This window comes from Pygocentrus nattereri, chromosome 5, assembly GCF_015220715.1.
Source record: "Pygocentrus nattereri isolate fPygNat1 chromosome 5, fPygNat1.pri, whole genome shotgun sequence".
Taxonomy (NCBI): Eukaryota; Metazoa; Chordata; class Actinopteri; order Characiformes; family Serrasalmidae; genus Pygocentrus; species Pygocentrus nattereri.
The window spans coordinates 41047561-41065111 of record NC_051215.1 but is presented as its reverse complement, the minus strand read 5'-3'; the positions used below and the strand labels follow the sequence as shown (position 1 = coordinate 41065111).

The 17551-nt window shown below is 37.8% G+C and overlaps 2 protein-coding genes across 2 annotated transcripts in view; one reads left to right on the top strand and one right to left on the bottom strand.

The window, feature by feature from the left end:
• Positions 1-9667, bottom strand: part of si:dkey-192p21.6 (uncharacterized protein LOC565246 homolog) — a 36007-nt gene extending 26340 nt beyond the window's left edge. The window contains exons 1-7 of the mRNA XM_037538493.1: positions 9553-9667; positions 8771-8865; positions 8213-8334; positions 6863-6996; positions 3736-3805; positions 3041-3107; positions 2289-2368 (exon numbers count right to left, since the gene is read on the bottom strand). Of these exons, the coding sequence (XP_037394390.1) occupies positions 2289-2368; positions 3041-3107; positions 3736-3805; positions 6863-6996; positions 8213-8334; positions 8771-8865; positions 9553-9631 (647 nt within the window). The 5' untranslated portion in view covers positions 9632-9667. The remainder of the gene's footprint in view (positions 1-2288; positions 2369-3040; positions 3108-3735; positions 3806-6862; positions 6997-8212; positions 8335-8770; positions 8866-9552) is intronic.
• A 2419-nt stretch (positions 9668-12086) lies between these two features.
• Positions 12087-17305, top strand: pcbd1 (pterin-4 alpha-carbinolamine dehydratase/dimerization cofactor of hepatocyte nuclear factor 1 alpha). Its single transcript, XM_017696510.2, has 4 exons — positions 12087-12190; positions 13780-13911; positions 14030-14110; positions 16764-17305. The coding sequence occupies exons 1-4, from the start codon at positions 12188-12190 to the stop codon at positions 16854-16856; spliced, it is 309 nt and encodes a 102-aa protein (XP_017551999.2). The 5' UTR covers positions 12087-12187; the 3' UTR covers positions 16857-17305.
• The last annotated feature ends 246 nt before the right edge of the window (positions 17306-17551 follow it).

Below are 17551 nucleotides of genomic sequence, written 5' to 3'. Positions count from 1 at the left end.
AACTGACACAAATCTATACAGATATTTATGAAGGCTTATTTGAAAAGAATCTGTTGTCATAACACTGAGTGGTACCACAATTATATCACACCAGTGAGGAAAATAATGTGATTCAAAGAATTATACAATTGGATGACATAATTTCTCAGTAGCTCAACTTTTGAACTGAATAAAAAGACAACTTTAGATGTCAAACACAGAAAACAGGTACAGTGGGACAGAGCAGGTGATTTGGATAAACATGTTCCACAGCGAGAGCTCTCTGGATTGCTATTGGATTTCCATGAACTAAAGGGTGTAAATTGTATTTCTACATCACAGTTGATATTGCCCCATATTACATTCTCTGTAAAGAATCACTTTCATATTTTCTTTTTCTTGTTCAATTTGCATTTGCATTAATATAATAATGCATTTTTTGTATTTGGCTTTTATGATTAGCTAAATAGTAAAGTTAAAACTTTTCCGTTTTCAGGATTTTGTCATGAATGATTTTTAATTAAAATGTACACCAACCAGCCACTTCATTAAGTGCATGACTTTCTTCTATCTAGGCTCAATGTTCGTTTTACATTTTCAGCTCCACTTACTGTACAGATGCACAGTGTGTTTCTACAATTACAGACTGTAGCCTGTCTGCGTCTCTGTATTGTTGTACTTTGTTGGTCCACCTTTTTTCAGAGAAAATAGCTTATCTGCCGCTGCACAGTTTGTGTTGGTCATCCTCTAGTCCTTCATAGTGGTCACTAGACGCTGTTGGCTTGGTGTTTTAGGATGGTGGACTATTCTCAGTCCAGCAATGACACTGAGGTGTTTAAAAGCTCCAGCAGCACTGCTGTGTCTGATCCACGCAACAGCGCAACACACACTAACACACCACCACTACGTCAGTTTCACTGCAGTGTTGAGAATGATCCACCACTCAAAGAATACCTGCCCTGTGGTGGTCCTGATCATTTAATACTTTAGCTGGACCCTTTCATTTGGTAAGTGGCGCTAATAAAATGGACAATGAGAGCAGACACAAAGAAGTGTACACAGTAAAATGGCCGGTCGTATATAATCATTGTTTTATTCAAGTGTCATGTAGTTATTGCACGTCTGCCTCTGAACATCTCATTAAATTACTGTTGACTTAATTATTGACTGAACTTCTGCAAATAATTACAGACTATATTATATTACAGGAAATTATACAAAGTCTGCACAGATATTATGAGAGTTGCAGTACTTTGGAACATTATGTGAAAGAAATTGTTAAAAAAAAAAACAGAGAAAGGGTCATTTTTAGATCTCTCACTGGGCCACCAATTTCTATTGCTTTGCTAACTGACCAGCTGTGCCAGTGAACTGAGGTCAGTGGTGATGACGCAACTGTGTAGGCACAAGCACTTGTTCATGTGGCTTAGGACCAGGGGTAGGAGACTTTTGGAGACAAAGCCACATTCTCAAATCACACGGGTAAAACCATTAGGCTACGTAAGGAAATGGGCCGGTGCATTTCAGAGAGCAAAAGCAGGTGCAGAGTAAGACATCTGGTTTTATGAGTGCTCTACTTTATAAGGAATATCATGGCAAAAGTTGCTGGAACATTAAGTAGCAAATTACTTTTTGAAAGAAAAAAACATACTAAAAACAGGTCTGCATGGTACAAGTTAGATCTAAAAGCCACAGCAGCTTGAAATATGATTCAAATTTGGTTACTTGCCATGATATTGCCTGTTAAATAAATTACCATTAGCGATTATCTGGTAACAATAATCTGCCAACAAGGACATTTGATCTCTTTTACTCAGCTCCTGATCTGAGAAGTCATATCCTCTGTAGCTCTAAATTCACAGCCTGTTGAATATGTGCTGATATGTTGCCTGTATTATTACATCAGTTTTTGGGCAAGTGGGAGGTCAAAGCTACAGCAGTTTCCTGTTTCAAAAGAGCCGTGCTTTGTGTCTGCCCTGCAGCCACTATTAAGTCCTGCTGGGCCTGCAGATTAAATCACATCACTCCTGACCAACAGCAATCCACTGTTCCCTACTAAAGACGCAAAAGATATTAGAGATGATGCCTAGAGCAACTGCCAGATAACAATGGCGCAAGTGAGCATGTGTCCAGACTATGACCTCTCTCATCTCGGTAGTTATACAATGCATTCTCTTAGCAAACACGGTTGGCATGCCAAAAACAATTAATGAGCAATCAAGACAAATGCATAGACTGGAAGAGTTCTCCACGAACAAGTGCTCCAAAGTAGGTCTCATTAGAATGAACTGTCATTTTATGTAACATACCCTCGGAACGTGTCTAAAGATTTAAGACGAGATGATTTTGGCCGGTCTTGGTTCACACAGGCCTCAGTATTTGCCTCTTCCTGCATGAAACAAAAAGCATCATAGCATACAATACATCAAGAAAGTCTTGATATATTTTTTAGAACATTCTGATTATATACTAAAGAATATACTAATGGTACTAGAAATTGATAGGCTATATATAATGCCCCTCTAAAATGCCTGTGTACTGGCTGAATATATTTGGGGACTATGAACAGTTTCTCTCATTTCCCAGGGAAGAGGTTGTCATTTCCCATATGGCCTTGTGTTGGCAGAGAGATCCATCACAGAGGAATTAGCACAAACCTCTTCCTGCTCTGGCTCTTCCAACCCCTAAATGTAGCACTACAGACCAGGCTAATCAAACTAAGAATTTTAGACCAGGCAAATCATTCTTGGTTGAACAGACAAAAAGCTGATAAACAAACAAACAAAAAGCCACTGATGTCTGCATTTGAAACATTTTCAAAGCAAGTACTGGCTGCAGCTTGGTAACAAGCGCTCATTATTGATAACATAACAATTAACTCAATCACACTGAGCTTAATTGAGGTTGCATAATGGTTGTATAGTTGTATAGTTATTGTATATTGTATAGAAGACTATTGTATTCTGGATCTGTGTATTTGTTGTATTTATTGTGTAGGTTCTATGTCAAATATGGGACACAGTGTCCTGGAGAAACTACATTTAACCATCACCAATCTTACCCTTTCCATGGAGTATCGAGATCTATTGCAGCACATAAGACTCCTGAGTTTGGACATGCAGGTACATCTATAAGGAATAAAAGAAATTGTTTTATACAACCATACAAAGCTAAGTAAACTGAAAATATTGGAATCTTCTGATTAATACTTATAGCTAGACCTGTACATTGTCACTGATGCATTACTTTAGCAAACCATCATTATCTGTGGAAAACCATCAGCATCTACATCTCATACTCCTGTGCTCTGAGAGCTAATGTTTGTATGAATAATTCAATAAAGCCATTGCAAGGTAATCAGGCGTTATTTGAACTCACAGTTATCAAGCAGCTGTGCTAGAAAACAATAGGCGTGAGAGCTTGTTGACTTAAACTAAGAAAAACACAGTTCAATCACTCACTTCTCTTTATTGTATTGTATTACATATGTATGGAATTGTAGTACTTGGCTGAAATTTTTGCCCACTTTTATTAGCTGAGTTATATTACCCTATAACAGCAACAGCAACAAATTAGGAGCAATTCAAGCTGATTATGACAATGAAATTGATAAACACCAGATCAGAGGGTGAATTATATCAATATATGTATAAGTATCTGTGTTTTGAATTATCCAGTTATGATAAAACATGTGGTGACAAAGTAAAACCAGAAGAGTCAAGAGTGAGCAGACTGAAAAAGAGGCCACATCATTACCTGAGGAGAAGAGGCACACAGAGCCATAGAAAAGCCAAAAGGGCTAAAACCAGGGCAGCCACCAGCAGCGCTGAGAAAAGGAATATCAGTATTGAATATTTCAGTTGTAACAAGTACTGCAGTATTTCATAACATCAGCATACGCTTAAGACTTCATTCACGGTCAGACCTCAGGACTTTACAAAGTTTTGAAAAACTATGTTATTTTAAAACTACTGTATGTTCTCCTATTCTTACTTCTAATAGTCTACAAGCTGAACTTGTCACCTCTGAATATTACAGCTTCCATTATTGATCATCACCATTTTTCATTCTGACAAATATACTATATGTAAAAAATAAGCAAGAGGACACATGGATTTGTACCATATTTTGAACAAAACTGGAATTGCACATGTCTACTTGTTCATGAAATTTGTAGTACCTACTTCACATGATGTTGGCCATAGTGGCATAATTTGTATTTTAATAGTTAGACGCCCTGGCTGCTGGTACACAATAGAAAAATACCCCATCATCCATACACAAATGCAAAGCAACACAACTCTCTCAGTTGGGATCTAAAGGAGCATGTATTCTGCAGTCAGGCCTTTTACACAGGCTTAGACAGGCTCAGTGCATTTTTGTTAACATTTTTGTTCTTATCCCAAACCACTCAGACATATAAATGCATATTCAATACTGATTTATTTTCCAGCTACACTGAATGCTGGCTAGATCCCTCTAACCTGTCTTCATGCATAACATAAAACATATAGCATAAAGTCTACATCCTTTTTCTTAGTTTTTTCTTTATCATGGGGCCAAACAGAAACCTCATTACTCTGTTTCACGGGGGAGTTCTCGACAGCCCAACACTTCCTCTTCACAAAACCTGAAACCAGCTTGTCAGAGTAAAATCAATTTATGCAACCTAAACCTTGGATCACCAATAACACAATGCACAGAGGCCTATTTTCACAGTACATGATGGAACACATGACATGGGATGCGAGGAAGCATCATCCATGATAAAGGTTCCAGAGGGTAAGACGCAATACTGGCAACAACCAAAGGTACAAGGGGAGGGGTTTGTGTGGAAAAACAAACATGGAAATGGCCTTTTAATCAACGCGCAAATACACACCATGACACTTTCTGTCCCACTATAAACTCTGTAGCGATGACTGAGCTAAAGAACCACAGTGCCATGTCCTTGAAATTAATCAACACAAACTACATGTGTAAACTTTGACTTATCCAGATGATCTGCAGTAAAATGGAATTGATCTTCATAGCAGTGATACTGGCGCAACCAAGAAAATATCTTGAGGACGTCCTTGCACATTAATAAAAATCACTGAGACATCATTTTGTTAAGTTCCCTCAAAAGACCCATTAAGACTATTTTGTGACTTTCACCTAATATCCTAATATAGTCCCTGGGAAGTATAATGACCAAAAAAGGTCTAAATAAAGCCCTCCTAATGTCCCCTTTAATGCCCTGAAAACATTCAGCTTATCTATTTATACTTTAGCAAGTTAAACTAATGTATTGATTCTAAAGTGTAAGTTAATTACACTTAATGTTCAGTGAATGCATCTCAGTGCTCAGAGGCAGCTAATGCTAGCAGGACTTACCATCTCTAAACAATACTGGGATGAGTGCTTCCTTGCAATATTTAATCTTGCTGGATTTTAGTGCAGAGAAATCACAGCCAGAAGTAGTTTGCTGCTATCCATACAAAATATTCTGCTCACTAACTCAATCCATCTGAAAAACATATAGTCTGCAGATACATATGCAATGAGTTTTGCATCCCAAGTCAGTCCAGACCTGATATTGAATATGCAGTGGTCAGCTTCTCCTTGCCTCCAGCCTGCTGATCACCAGCCCCATTACTTAAGTTGTGAAAGCTCACTGGAGCCTGCATATAATCACCGGACAGTGCAGCTAATGGAAGCTCATCATGCAGCCAACAGTTTAGTCACACTGGCCATATATCTCACAGATAATGGTTACTTGCCCTTAAAAGTCTGATCTACAACATAATCTGCACTATTGTAAAGTAGACTCTACATTATGGAGCATGCTGCTTTCAGAATCCCATTATGCTTTAATCCTCCACGCTCCTCTAATGTATTTCCCACAATGCACCCCTCATGGGGCATCTTCCAAAACAAACATGTCAGAAAAGCCTTTCTTTGTACTGTTTTTGAAGAAAGGGCCAGCTTATTGAATCAATACCCCATGTATTCAGCCCCTGGGACACAAGAGAAGCACTTCACTATAGAAGTTCAGATCACAGGACATGTTTCCTTTTTTGCTGACTCAATTAAGGGTGAGACAGATCAAAAGGGATCCTTGATTTGATTCAATCATATAGATTAGTGGGTAAAAGTGCTACATGCTCCAAAAGTGACACTGTAAGTTTATATTATTACCTGTTACAATGTACAAATATGCACTCACCGGCCACTTTATTAGGTACACATTGCTAGTAAAAGGTTGGACCCCCTTTTGCCTTCAGAACTGCCTTAATTCTTCATGACATACTTACAACAAGGTGTTGGAAACATTCCTCAAAGGGTTTGGTTGGTTATTTGAGTTACAGTTGCCTTTTTATCATCTTGAACCAGTCTGCCCATTCTCCTCTGACCTCTCACATCAACAAGCCATTATTGTCCACACAACTGCCACTCACTGGATATTTTCTCTTTTTTGGACCATTCTCTGTAAACCCTAGAACCCAGCAGATCACCAGTTTCTGAAATACTCAGACCAGCCCGTCTGGCACCAACAACCACGCCACGTTCAAAGTCACTTAAATCCCCTTTCTTCCTCATTCTGATGCTCGGTTTGCACTTCAGCAAGTTGTCTTGACCACCTCTACACGCCTAAATGCATTGAGTTGCAGCCATGTGCTTGGCTGATTAGCTATTTGCATTAACAAGCAGCTGAACATTGTACCTAATAAAGTGGCCGGTGTGTATACTTGTGTGACACAACACTGTAAGGCAAAGAAGAGATTAACATTGCAATTAATATTGCAGACATTAACTGGCAATGTAAATTGCACTTATAAGTCTCCACAGACATCTACATAATTGATCAATTGATTAAGTAATGTAAACAGCTTGTACTTACGTAGATAGGTATCATTTGGAGACTGGTCCATTGAAATGAAGCAGGTCACATTAAATTCCAAGTTTGTGTCTCCAGGCCTCACCCAAAGAGAATAATGCCCTGCCTCTTCGAAGGAGTAGCTTAAACTGGGGTGACTAAATGAACATAATATACCAATGAATCTGAGAATAATGATTGTATTTTAAGTTTAAAACGCAGGATGGATACATTACCATACTGCAGGTGATAAATGGCCATACACATTCTGATTACATAGTAGGGGTTTAACTATTGCCATTGTGTTGTATGACAATTTTTAAAATACAAAATCTAACTATGCTTGCTTCTTAATGTATATTGTTATTTATATAATTACTATTCACAAACTCATTTGATAACTGTATATCCCATGGACAGCTGCCCCACCATGCATTTCTCTATATGGCAATAAACAAAGTTTGACAACTAATCTTTTTGTTGAATGTTATTTACTGTTTAAGTCAAAGTACAGTGTACAGGAGGCTTGAGGGAGCCATCTAGAGCACAACAGGTAGAACTGCAGTTCTCAATCACATTCTGCCAGCTCCTGTTTCATCCCCAAAATGTGCTACAAGCCTTTATTGATTGGCCAGGGAATGACATACCAGCCGGCATGTTCACTGGGGGAGGAGGGTGAATCAATAACAGCTCCGTCTGGAAAGGGACCTCACTATTGATCTGTAAGGAGCCCAAGTCTATACCCTAGCCTGGGGGGCAGTGGGAGGGGGGAGACACAGCACCTTGTCTTACGTAACTAGATACCCCACAACCCATTTAATAATGACCCCAAATGGAATGCCTCAGTCCTGATGACTCTTAGGCCCAGTTTGCTTATAAATATGTCTACTGACTCTTTGTGTTTAACATGTCTGAGGATTCTAAGGACTGTTACAGCTTTGAAGTCTTAATGGCTCTTTTCTTTATTATTGGAGTGTCAGCTCCTATTAACCCCAAAAGGCAGCAAGATCAATAGCGAATGAGATATCCTCCAAAGGCCAGCACTCAGGACCTAAAAGTCAGGTCACACGCTGACACAGTACATAGGATGTAGTTTGAAAGATTGCAAATGGAATCTTCAGTTATAAAGGCTGTATATTTAGTCTATGTCAAGGTCCTTTAGGCCACACAAATGGAATGAGCCTGTCTTAAACAATGATTTATAAGACTTGATGTTAACACAGACTGCCTAAATGGAAAAATGGATTTTGCACCCAAGAATACACAGCATGTGATTTTTAAGTGGGGTGCTCTATTGCATTACAAATCAGTTCAAGACTAACAAAAATAGAAGCAAGTCTGTCCTGGCAGCTGTAGGGTGAGTTTAAGCCTTACCTGCACAAAGTGCTACTGCCATTCACAGAAGTGACTTTCAGGGTCAGAGTGAAAGGTGTGCTCACCACTACAGACACATTTCCTGGTCCAGCCGCCATGCTGGCCAAAGGCTGATACAGACACTGCACAAATTATATGTGCATCATTTTAATAATATGCAGACATGTAATTCTCCCCTCCAGAATTATTGGCATGCTTAAAGATGTCCAAAAAAAAGGACATGGAAAAATGTCCTTTTTTTATCAGACTGATTGTGCGCTGTATTTTTGAGAAAAATGCTTTTTAATAAGACTTTTTACCACTAGAATAAATTGATACAGTGATGGAAGTTGATACAAGTCGATAGAAACATTTTTACAGACTTTTTACACACTTTTGAATTCACTACGTTATCTATTAACTGAAAAACATTGAATATTGCAAATACCCTGATTATACTTTTTTTAAAACCATAAACTCCTTTAATAAGCAATTATATATAGTTAGTGAAAATAACTGAAAAAGCTGAAGTTATTGCAATAATAGATTATAATAGATTATAATAGATTTCCAGAATACCTTATAACAGTAATCTGAAGTGTAGAGAACATGCAAGCCATAGGACATTTGATTTTGGACTGTTAATAATGCTTCATCCATTTTTAGCATGACTTCTGAAAGATAAAGAAAGATATATCAATATACCTTAAAACCTGAATTTCAATTGTCTTGATACAGTTGCTCTATGAATACAGCATGTTTGACACCACAAGAAGGAAACCGTTATATTAAGAATCAGATTTACTGAGTAACTACCGGATTTGATTAATTGAAGTGAATCTTGGGCATAACACATCTACCATCATTATTATGACTAATATAAAGTGTCTAGGTGCAATTATTCATATCTCACAACATCACTGAGATTACAGAACTGGGGCAATCAATTGCAATTCACACATTCCTCTTCAGGAACAATCAAGATAAAGGATGCCAGCAAAACTCTCATGAAAAAAAGCGCTTACAGCCTAGCCACAACTCCACATGATCAACACTGACATCTGGAGGACAAATATCAAACATGGCTCCTAAAGCCATTGTTTTCTGCATCTTTTCTTTAACAGTGTCTCGAAGAAGTTCCTAGTGCATAGTTAATGATTAGTCCTCATTAGTATCACACTGGATTTTGAAGCTTGAACACTCAAAATCATGAGCAACTTCACTGAAAATGAACAGTTTCAGTCATACGAGCCACTATATAAAGCATAAGCCTACACATGCAATGAAAAATAATAATAAACATGCTTATCTGGGGCTGCTAACACTAGTGCTACAAGCACTAGTAGTAAGTTATGAACTACCTGAATCAGAGGCTGTCTCACATGGCCCTGTTGAGAGAATAAGAAACCAGAAAATAAGTCTTTGGCTGTAGAGCTCCATGGTCGGTCGGAAATGTGCTCCTCTGCTGCAGGGGTTTATGGGTACAAATGGATATAAACTGGGTTCAAAGAGCACAGGTAGGTGTGTTGTATCAACTGGGACCTCTAAGATACCCTTTCATTAATTCCTGATTGGAACTTTATTTATAGAGTCCTTTTCATACAGCTTAACATGCTTTATAGACAAGTGATAAATGAACAGAATTAACTTCAATAACCTGAAATGATAACATGTACAAATAAAACATTTTAAAAGGTAAATGAAAACAGTAAAATTTTAATGAAGAGATAAATTAAAGAGACACATTTTCAAAAATGTCTTAAAACTGTGTACCAGCTTGACTGTCTAATAAAAAGGTAGAATTGAGTTCCACAGTTTAAAAGCATAGAAACTCCACATTTTCTCCCTCAGATATTTGCAGAAGGGCAGTATCTGCTAAGACCACAAAAGTCAGAGACCACTCTTCATTTATTTATTTTTAAGTCAAAACGGCTGTTCTGTCCATCCTTCCATGGTGGAAAGTCACGTTAACACTGTGGGTCTAAAGGGATAAGTAACTGTCAAAAGCCTTTACTGAGGAAAAAAAATGGCAAAAAAGTAAAGCCTTCGCAAATCAAACTATGCAGTTCTCTGAACAGTGGACTGACCACCCAGTCCAAACCTCAACAGATTTCTATTGAAAAATTAAAAACAATTCCAAAATGCAGAGAAGTTCTGAAGACAAAAGAAAAACACACTAAATACGGAAAAAAAAATATATAAAAATATTATATTCAGTTGTTGAAGCTTCTGTGTAAATCTTTTCTTCTGTGTAAGTCTGCTTTTTTCCCTGATGCTGAAGAATGGATAACTTAATGGTCATTTTGATTGGAAATTACTACCGCAATTCCAATGAAGTTGGGACATTATATAAAACATAAATAAAAACAGAATACGATGATTTGCAAATCCTTTTCAACCTATATTCAATTGAATACACTACAAAGATTAGATATTTTATGTTTAAACGAGTAAACTTTATTGTTTTTTGCAGATATTCACTCATTTTGAATTTGATGCCTGCAACATGTTCCAAAGAAGTTGGGACAGGGGCATGTTTATCACTGTGTTACATCACCTTTACTTTTAACAACACTCAATAAACATTTGGGAAGTGAGGACACTAATTGTTGAAGCTTTGTAGGTGGAATTCTTTCCCATTCGTGCTTGATGTACAACTTAAGTTGCTCAACAGTCCGGGGTCTCCGTTGACATCTCTGAATCTTTTGATGATATTATGGACTGTAGATGATGAAACCCCTAAATTCCTCGCAATTGCATGTTGAGAAATGTTGTTCTTAAACTGTTGGACTATTTGCTCACGCAGTTGTTCACAAAGTGGTGAACGTTGCCACATCCTTACTTGTGAATGACTGAGCCTTTCAGGGATGCTCCCTTTATACCCAATCATGACACTCACCTGTTCCCAATTAACCTGTTCACCTGTGGAATGTTCCAAACAGGTGTTTTGCGCATTCCTCAACTTTCCCAGTCTTTTGTTGCCCCTGTCCCAACTTCTTTGGAACGTGTTGCAGGAATCAAATTCAAAATGAGTGAATATTTGCAGAAAACAATAAAGTTTATCTGTTTGAACATTAAATATCTTGTCTTTGTAGTGTATTCAATTGAATATAGGTTTTTATTTATGTTTTACATAACGTCCCAACTTTATTGGAATTGGGGTTGTAAAAGAAAAAACATGAATGGTGGTCTCTAACTTTTGCACAGTGCTATGCCTCCATGCTGTTGTCTTTTCTGCTGAGGTTCCTTACATTTTGCATATTTGGCTTCTTGAAAGTTCTGGGCCTATAAAAATAGTTATAAAAATAGCGTGTTATAACAAGGCACTTGTTATAGGCCAGTTTTCAATGCATTATCATTATTCACACAGAAATAAAAGGTATACAGTTTCCAAATAATATATTCACTTGAAGATCAACCTTCTACAGCTTTCTTATAGGGAAAATGGACGTGATGAACTCTAGTACTAACATACAGTGAGCTTACCCAAGTCCAACTCAGAGAGGGCAGGGCACCTTTTTGTCTTATTCACTCACATGTCCTGCTTAATCGCTGTCGCTCTTGGCTAATGAATTGGTTTTAAAGAATGCTCTTACTATGATTGCTTTAAATTCACAGGGTGCTAATTTTAATCCCTCGGCTTAAGAACGAATCAACCTTGAAAACCATGGGGTCAGCTTTGAGGGTGTAGATCTTTTGTAACACAAGTAGAGCAGTTTGAAGTAGTTTAAGCCCCTTGAGCTTGGAATATCTTGCTAATATCAATTTCTCTGTGTTGTTGGTCTATTTGTATAGAGTGTGCTGACAGATTATAAATTAGCTAAAGGCTTATGTCAGTCGCACCAGCATGCCACTGTTTGTTCTAGCCGTATTTTTGTTCAGGCTTCTGCTGGGGCACCTATTGTACCTTGGGCCTTAGGATGAATTCCAGCTGCTGACTCTGCCACTTTGATTCAGAATCAGAAGAGGAGAGAGGCAGAAGCAGAGCACCACAACATGGTAGGACTGCTGAGCCTCCCTGATTTTATGATATTAGAGCACTGATCTGATGATAAGATATGCATGCCTCCTGAGCTGTGTGTCACACTGCATACCGAGTGTCTCACCTGTTGCTGTTGTTACTCTGTGAAGCTGTAGGTATGCAGAATTGAAATCATTCATAGTAGAGTAGAGCTTTTAAATAAAATCTAGCAATACATATTTACCTAAGGCTAGGCCAAAGGCTACGTTAGGCTGGCTGCTTTATCATGTAAGGCAGAGATTACATCTAATGCCGGTTCCTATTTTGAGCTTCACTTTGATTAGACACAGTTGAAGTAATTCAAGTGATCTAGCTGTAGAAAACTGCCTCATGTATTAAGCAATATGTGCTGTAATGTGTGATGTTTATGTGCTTGACTTTTTCTAGGAGTCCAACATGCCAGATTTGTTTCTTCCATGCTGTTGTCTTTTGTGTTAGGCTCCTAAAGCCTTCTGCTTTAGTAGGCAGAGGGCAGATTAGACTGTTGCTAGGAGACCTGTTGCTGTCAGCCAGCCTTATCAGTCTGGTAGCTTCAATGAGACTGTTTGAGACATCTGTTTGCTGTGTGGCGCAACACTCTGATGGTACACATAGGGATAAAAAAGGTGCTAATAGATTTCAGTATGGGGTTGAAAGGTATGTCTACAGAATAATATGGAAAATACAATTGATCTGTATATACTTTTAATGTAAAACCTGTAATGTTTTAACTTAATTTAAGAAACCATGTTAAGAGGCCTTATAATATCTGCTGTTTTATCCCTGTATGAACCAACAAGCTGCTTGGTTAAGTCATTAAAACCATAAACAATAAATAAATACTTTTGCATTTTTTCATTGTTGGCAACATTCTACAATGGTGATGTTTTTGTTTTCATAATGTGAAACCATTTACATTTTTAGTTTTTTTTAATATAATTCGAAAACATGTCTAATTTCAAGGCCCTTGCAAGTAGGATTAAGTGTAAAACTCATGTGATCTCATGGAATTCACTGGTCTGTTCAAAGGGGAAGGTTTGAATAACTTATGTGTGACCCATACAAATATATGGTAAAGTCTTTTAAAACTGAGAATGCAAGTCATCATTGCTTCCAGATGGGGTTCACAACAACCAATCACAGTCCTTATTTTTGAAACGTCCCCCTACAGAGTGGTTGTTCAGAAGTACTGTGCTGTTTGAGTTCACAAATGAGTTACATAAAGTGTGATTAATGTTGTATATAATTATCATGTTGTTTAGTAATATCATACACAAAGCCTGTCTTTAAGAGAGCATATCTAATGAAATTTTCTATCCTTATTTTTTGTATTCAGCCTCTTGTGAAACGGACTTACCTTATTCTATTCATGCTAATTAGAGACTTCTCTAAAATATGCAGTAACAAATCTGGATAATTGGAAAACTTTTCCTTAGAACATCCTCATATATAAGGATACCTGAATTAGATTGTAAGTTATTTCTGTTATACTTTATCTGCCTGTTGTTCTCTGTACATTATGCACCCTCTGTGTTTAAGGAACAGATTACAAAGGAGCTGTAACATTGTATCTGTTGTAACTTCACAGGCTGGTAAGATTCAGGCTCTGACTCGGGAGGAGAGAGAACAGCTTCTTCCAATGCTGCGCAACGCACAGTGGGTGGAAGTGGTGGGTAGAGATGCCATCTACAAGGAGTTTATCTTCAAAGACTTCAACCAGGTGAATAAACTATTAAAACTACTTCTCACAGTGAATTTCTTGCATTAAATGCAAAACACCTGCCAAATCCACCTATTAATTAGTTAATTAATTACATGAATGGCGTTTTGTCTCTTAGGCCTTTGGGTTCATGTCTAGAGTAGCACTACAGGCGGAGAAAATGGATCATCACCCTGAGTGGTTCAATGTTTACAATAAGGTATATAATAACTGTGTTACTTATATAGCATCTATCATATATAACTATGCAGCTCCAAGTGCTTTGTTAGTTTAAATAAAACTGTAAAACAGTGTACATGAAAAGGTACATGGCACAATCACACGCTTTAATAAAATGACCCTTGAAAAGAAAAATTGGTTTAAGTATACTTTTCACAAGTGCAAGTACTTTTAACGTTTACACTTTAAGCATATTATAATGCATGGTAAATGTACTATTTTGGAACTTATGACAAGTGTAAAATGAAACTATGATTATATATATATATACATACACACACACACACACACACACACACACACACACACACACACACACACACAAACACAGTGGGGTAAAAAAGTATTTAGTCAGCCACTGATTGTGCAAGTCTCCTACTTAGAAAGATGAGAGAAATCTGTAATTTTCATTATAGGTACACTTCAACTATGAGAGAAAATATGAGAAAAAAAAATCCAGGAAATCACATTGCAGGATTTTTAAAGAATTTATTTGTAAATTATGGTGGAAAATAATGATTTGGTCACCCACAAACAAGCAAGATCTCTGGCTCTCACAGACCTGTAACTTCTTCTTTAAGAAGCTCTTCTGTCCTCCACTCATTACCTGTATTAATGGCACCTGTTTGACCTCGTTATCTGTATAAAAGACACCTGTCCACAGCCTCAAACAGTCAGACTCCAAACTCAACCATGGCCAAGACCGAAGAGCTGTCGAAGGACACCAGGAAGAAAATTGCAGACCTGCACCAGGCTGGGAAGAGTCGTTCTACAATAGGCAAGCAGGTTGGTGTGAATAAATCAACTGTGGGAGCAATTGTAAGAAAATGGAAGACATACAAGACCATTGAAAATCTCCCTCGATCTGGGGTCCACGCAAGATCTCATCCCGTGGGGTCAAAATGATCATGAGAACGGTGAACAAAAATCCCAGAACTACACGGAGGGACCTGATGAATGACCTGCAGAGAACTGGGACCAAAGTAACAAAGGCTACCCTCAGTAACACGCTACGCCGAGAGGGACTCAAATCCTGCAGTGCCAGGCGTGTCCCCCTGCTTAAACCAGTACATGTCCAGGCCTGTCTGAAGTTTGCCAGAGAGCGTATGAATGATCCAGAAGAGGACTGGGAAAATATCATGTGGTCAGATGAAATCAAAATAGAACTTTTTGGTAAAAACTCAACTCGTCGTGTTTGGAGGAAGAAGAATGCTGAGTTGCATCCCAAGAACACCATACCTACTGTGAAGCATGGAGGTGGAAACATCATGCTTTGGAGCTGTTTTTCTGCAAAGGGGACAGGGCGACTGATCTGTGTAAAGGGAAGAATGAACGGGGCCATGTATCGTGAGATTTTAAGCCAAAACCTCCTTCCATCAGTGAGAGCATTGAAGATGGAACGTGGTTGGGTCTTCCAGCATGACGATGATCCCAAACACACCGCTCGGGCAACGAATGAGTGGCTCCGTAAAATGCATTTCAAGGTCCTGGAGTGGCCTAGCCAGTCTCCAGACCTCAACCCCATAGAAAATTTGTGGAGTGAGTTTAAAGTCCATGTTGCCCAGCGACAGCCCCAAAACATCACTGCTCTAGAGGAGATCTGCAGGAGGAATGGGCCAAAATACCAGCTACAGTGTGTGCAAACCTGGTGAAGAGTTACAGGAAACGTTTGACCTCTGTCATTGCCAACAAAGATTATGTTACAAAGTATTGAGTTGAACTTTTGTTATTGACCAAATATTTATTTTCCACCATAATTTACAAATAAATTCTTTAAAAATCCTGCAATGTGATTTCCTGGATTTTTTTTCTCATATTGTCTCACATAGTTGAAGTGTACCTATGATGAAAATTACAGACCTCTCTCATCTTTCTAAGTAGGAGAACTTGCACAATCAGTGGCTGACTAAATACTTTTTTGCCACACTGTATATATATATATTAAAGGCATACATTGAGTTGTACTGAAGTTAAAGTGCACTTGTTAAATTTGAATTTAATAAAACATTTATGCATACTTTTATAAAACACAATTAGGATACCTTTGTATGAGCCTAAATTCTATTTGTCATATTAAAATACATCTAATATGCCTACAAGTGCTTTTCAGTTCTAAACTGGAACAAGTTGTGTTGCAGTGAGATTGAGCTTCAGCAACAAACAAATTTTGCTTCACTTGAAATGTATTTTAAATGCACCAATACTCATTTGATAGCTAGTTAGTTTTATAATTTTATTGAAATAAAACAGCCACTAAAATGTACTAAAGTGTACGTAAACTCATTGATTTAAAATTTACTTCTAAACAATACACTCAGGTTGATTACAATTAGATATGCTTTTGTTTAAGTATGCTTCAGTATGTTAAGAAATACTTGTATTAGTCTATTGCCTCACAGCACAAAGCATCATTCAATGTTATTTTCTATTTAATATATTTATAATATAAAATGTCATAATTTAATCATTTTAAAATATTTCTAAGTGCATAAAATTAAATGTATTCATGTACATTTGTACTTTCTATATACCTCAAATATACTACTGATGTACTTAAGTATGCTTTTCTTTACATGGCTTATGTGTTGAAGAGCAAGTCCATAACAGTCCTCTCTGGGTTTTCTCTCCGTCAGGTCCAGATCACTCTGAGCACACATGATTGTGGAGGGCTCTCCCAGCATGACATTACTCTTGCCACTTTCATTGACCAGGTCTCTGTTCTCTGAGGCAGATCCTCCTCATTCATCTTGCCTGTCAGATTATGTGACCAGTCTTCACCGGTCACAACCCTCAAACTATTGTGTTAGAAGTATTCCCTGTCTTGGGTGCCCAGACACAGACTAAGCCCAGACTTGGAGCAAGTAGCATTGATTTCCCACTGAAAACTGCTTATTGCCTGTTACAGTCATATAGTCACTAGCAGGAATGAAAACCTGTAAAATCCTCCCACAGCTGTGAGACAAGTATCTACATAACTACAGATCGCTAGGGAAATACAGAAACACTAAAGTGATTTCTAGCTCTTAACTCAGTATCCGCTTTCCTTAAAAGTATTGTGCCTTTATTTTCTATTTGGTGTACACGGAGCTGTGTATGGTTACATTTTCTCAACTCTCAACACTTGATTGTGATAGCAAAGTGAAATACTGAAAAATAAAGTGGATAAAGTTTGAAATTGGGTGCATTATTTTAAAACAAAGCTCAGACGATAAATGTGTATCTTAGAGCGAATCAGGTACATGTGACCGAAATGCAAATAGTTTGAAATCTGTTGGGACACGGACACCGATGCTGCTGAGAGGCTTCTGTGGGGAAAAAAAATATATATAGTTCATGCTCACATCTTACACCTATTTAGATAATGCATTAACCACATATCTCCATTAGCTATTCACCATTAGTGAATGCCTTTCAAAAGGTA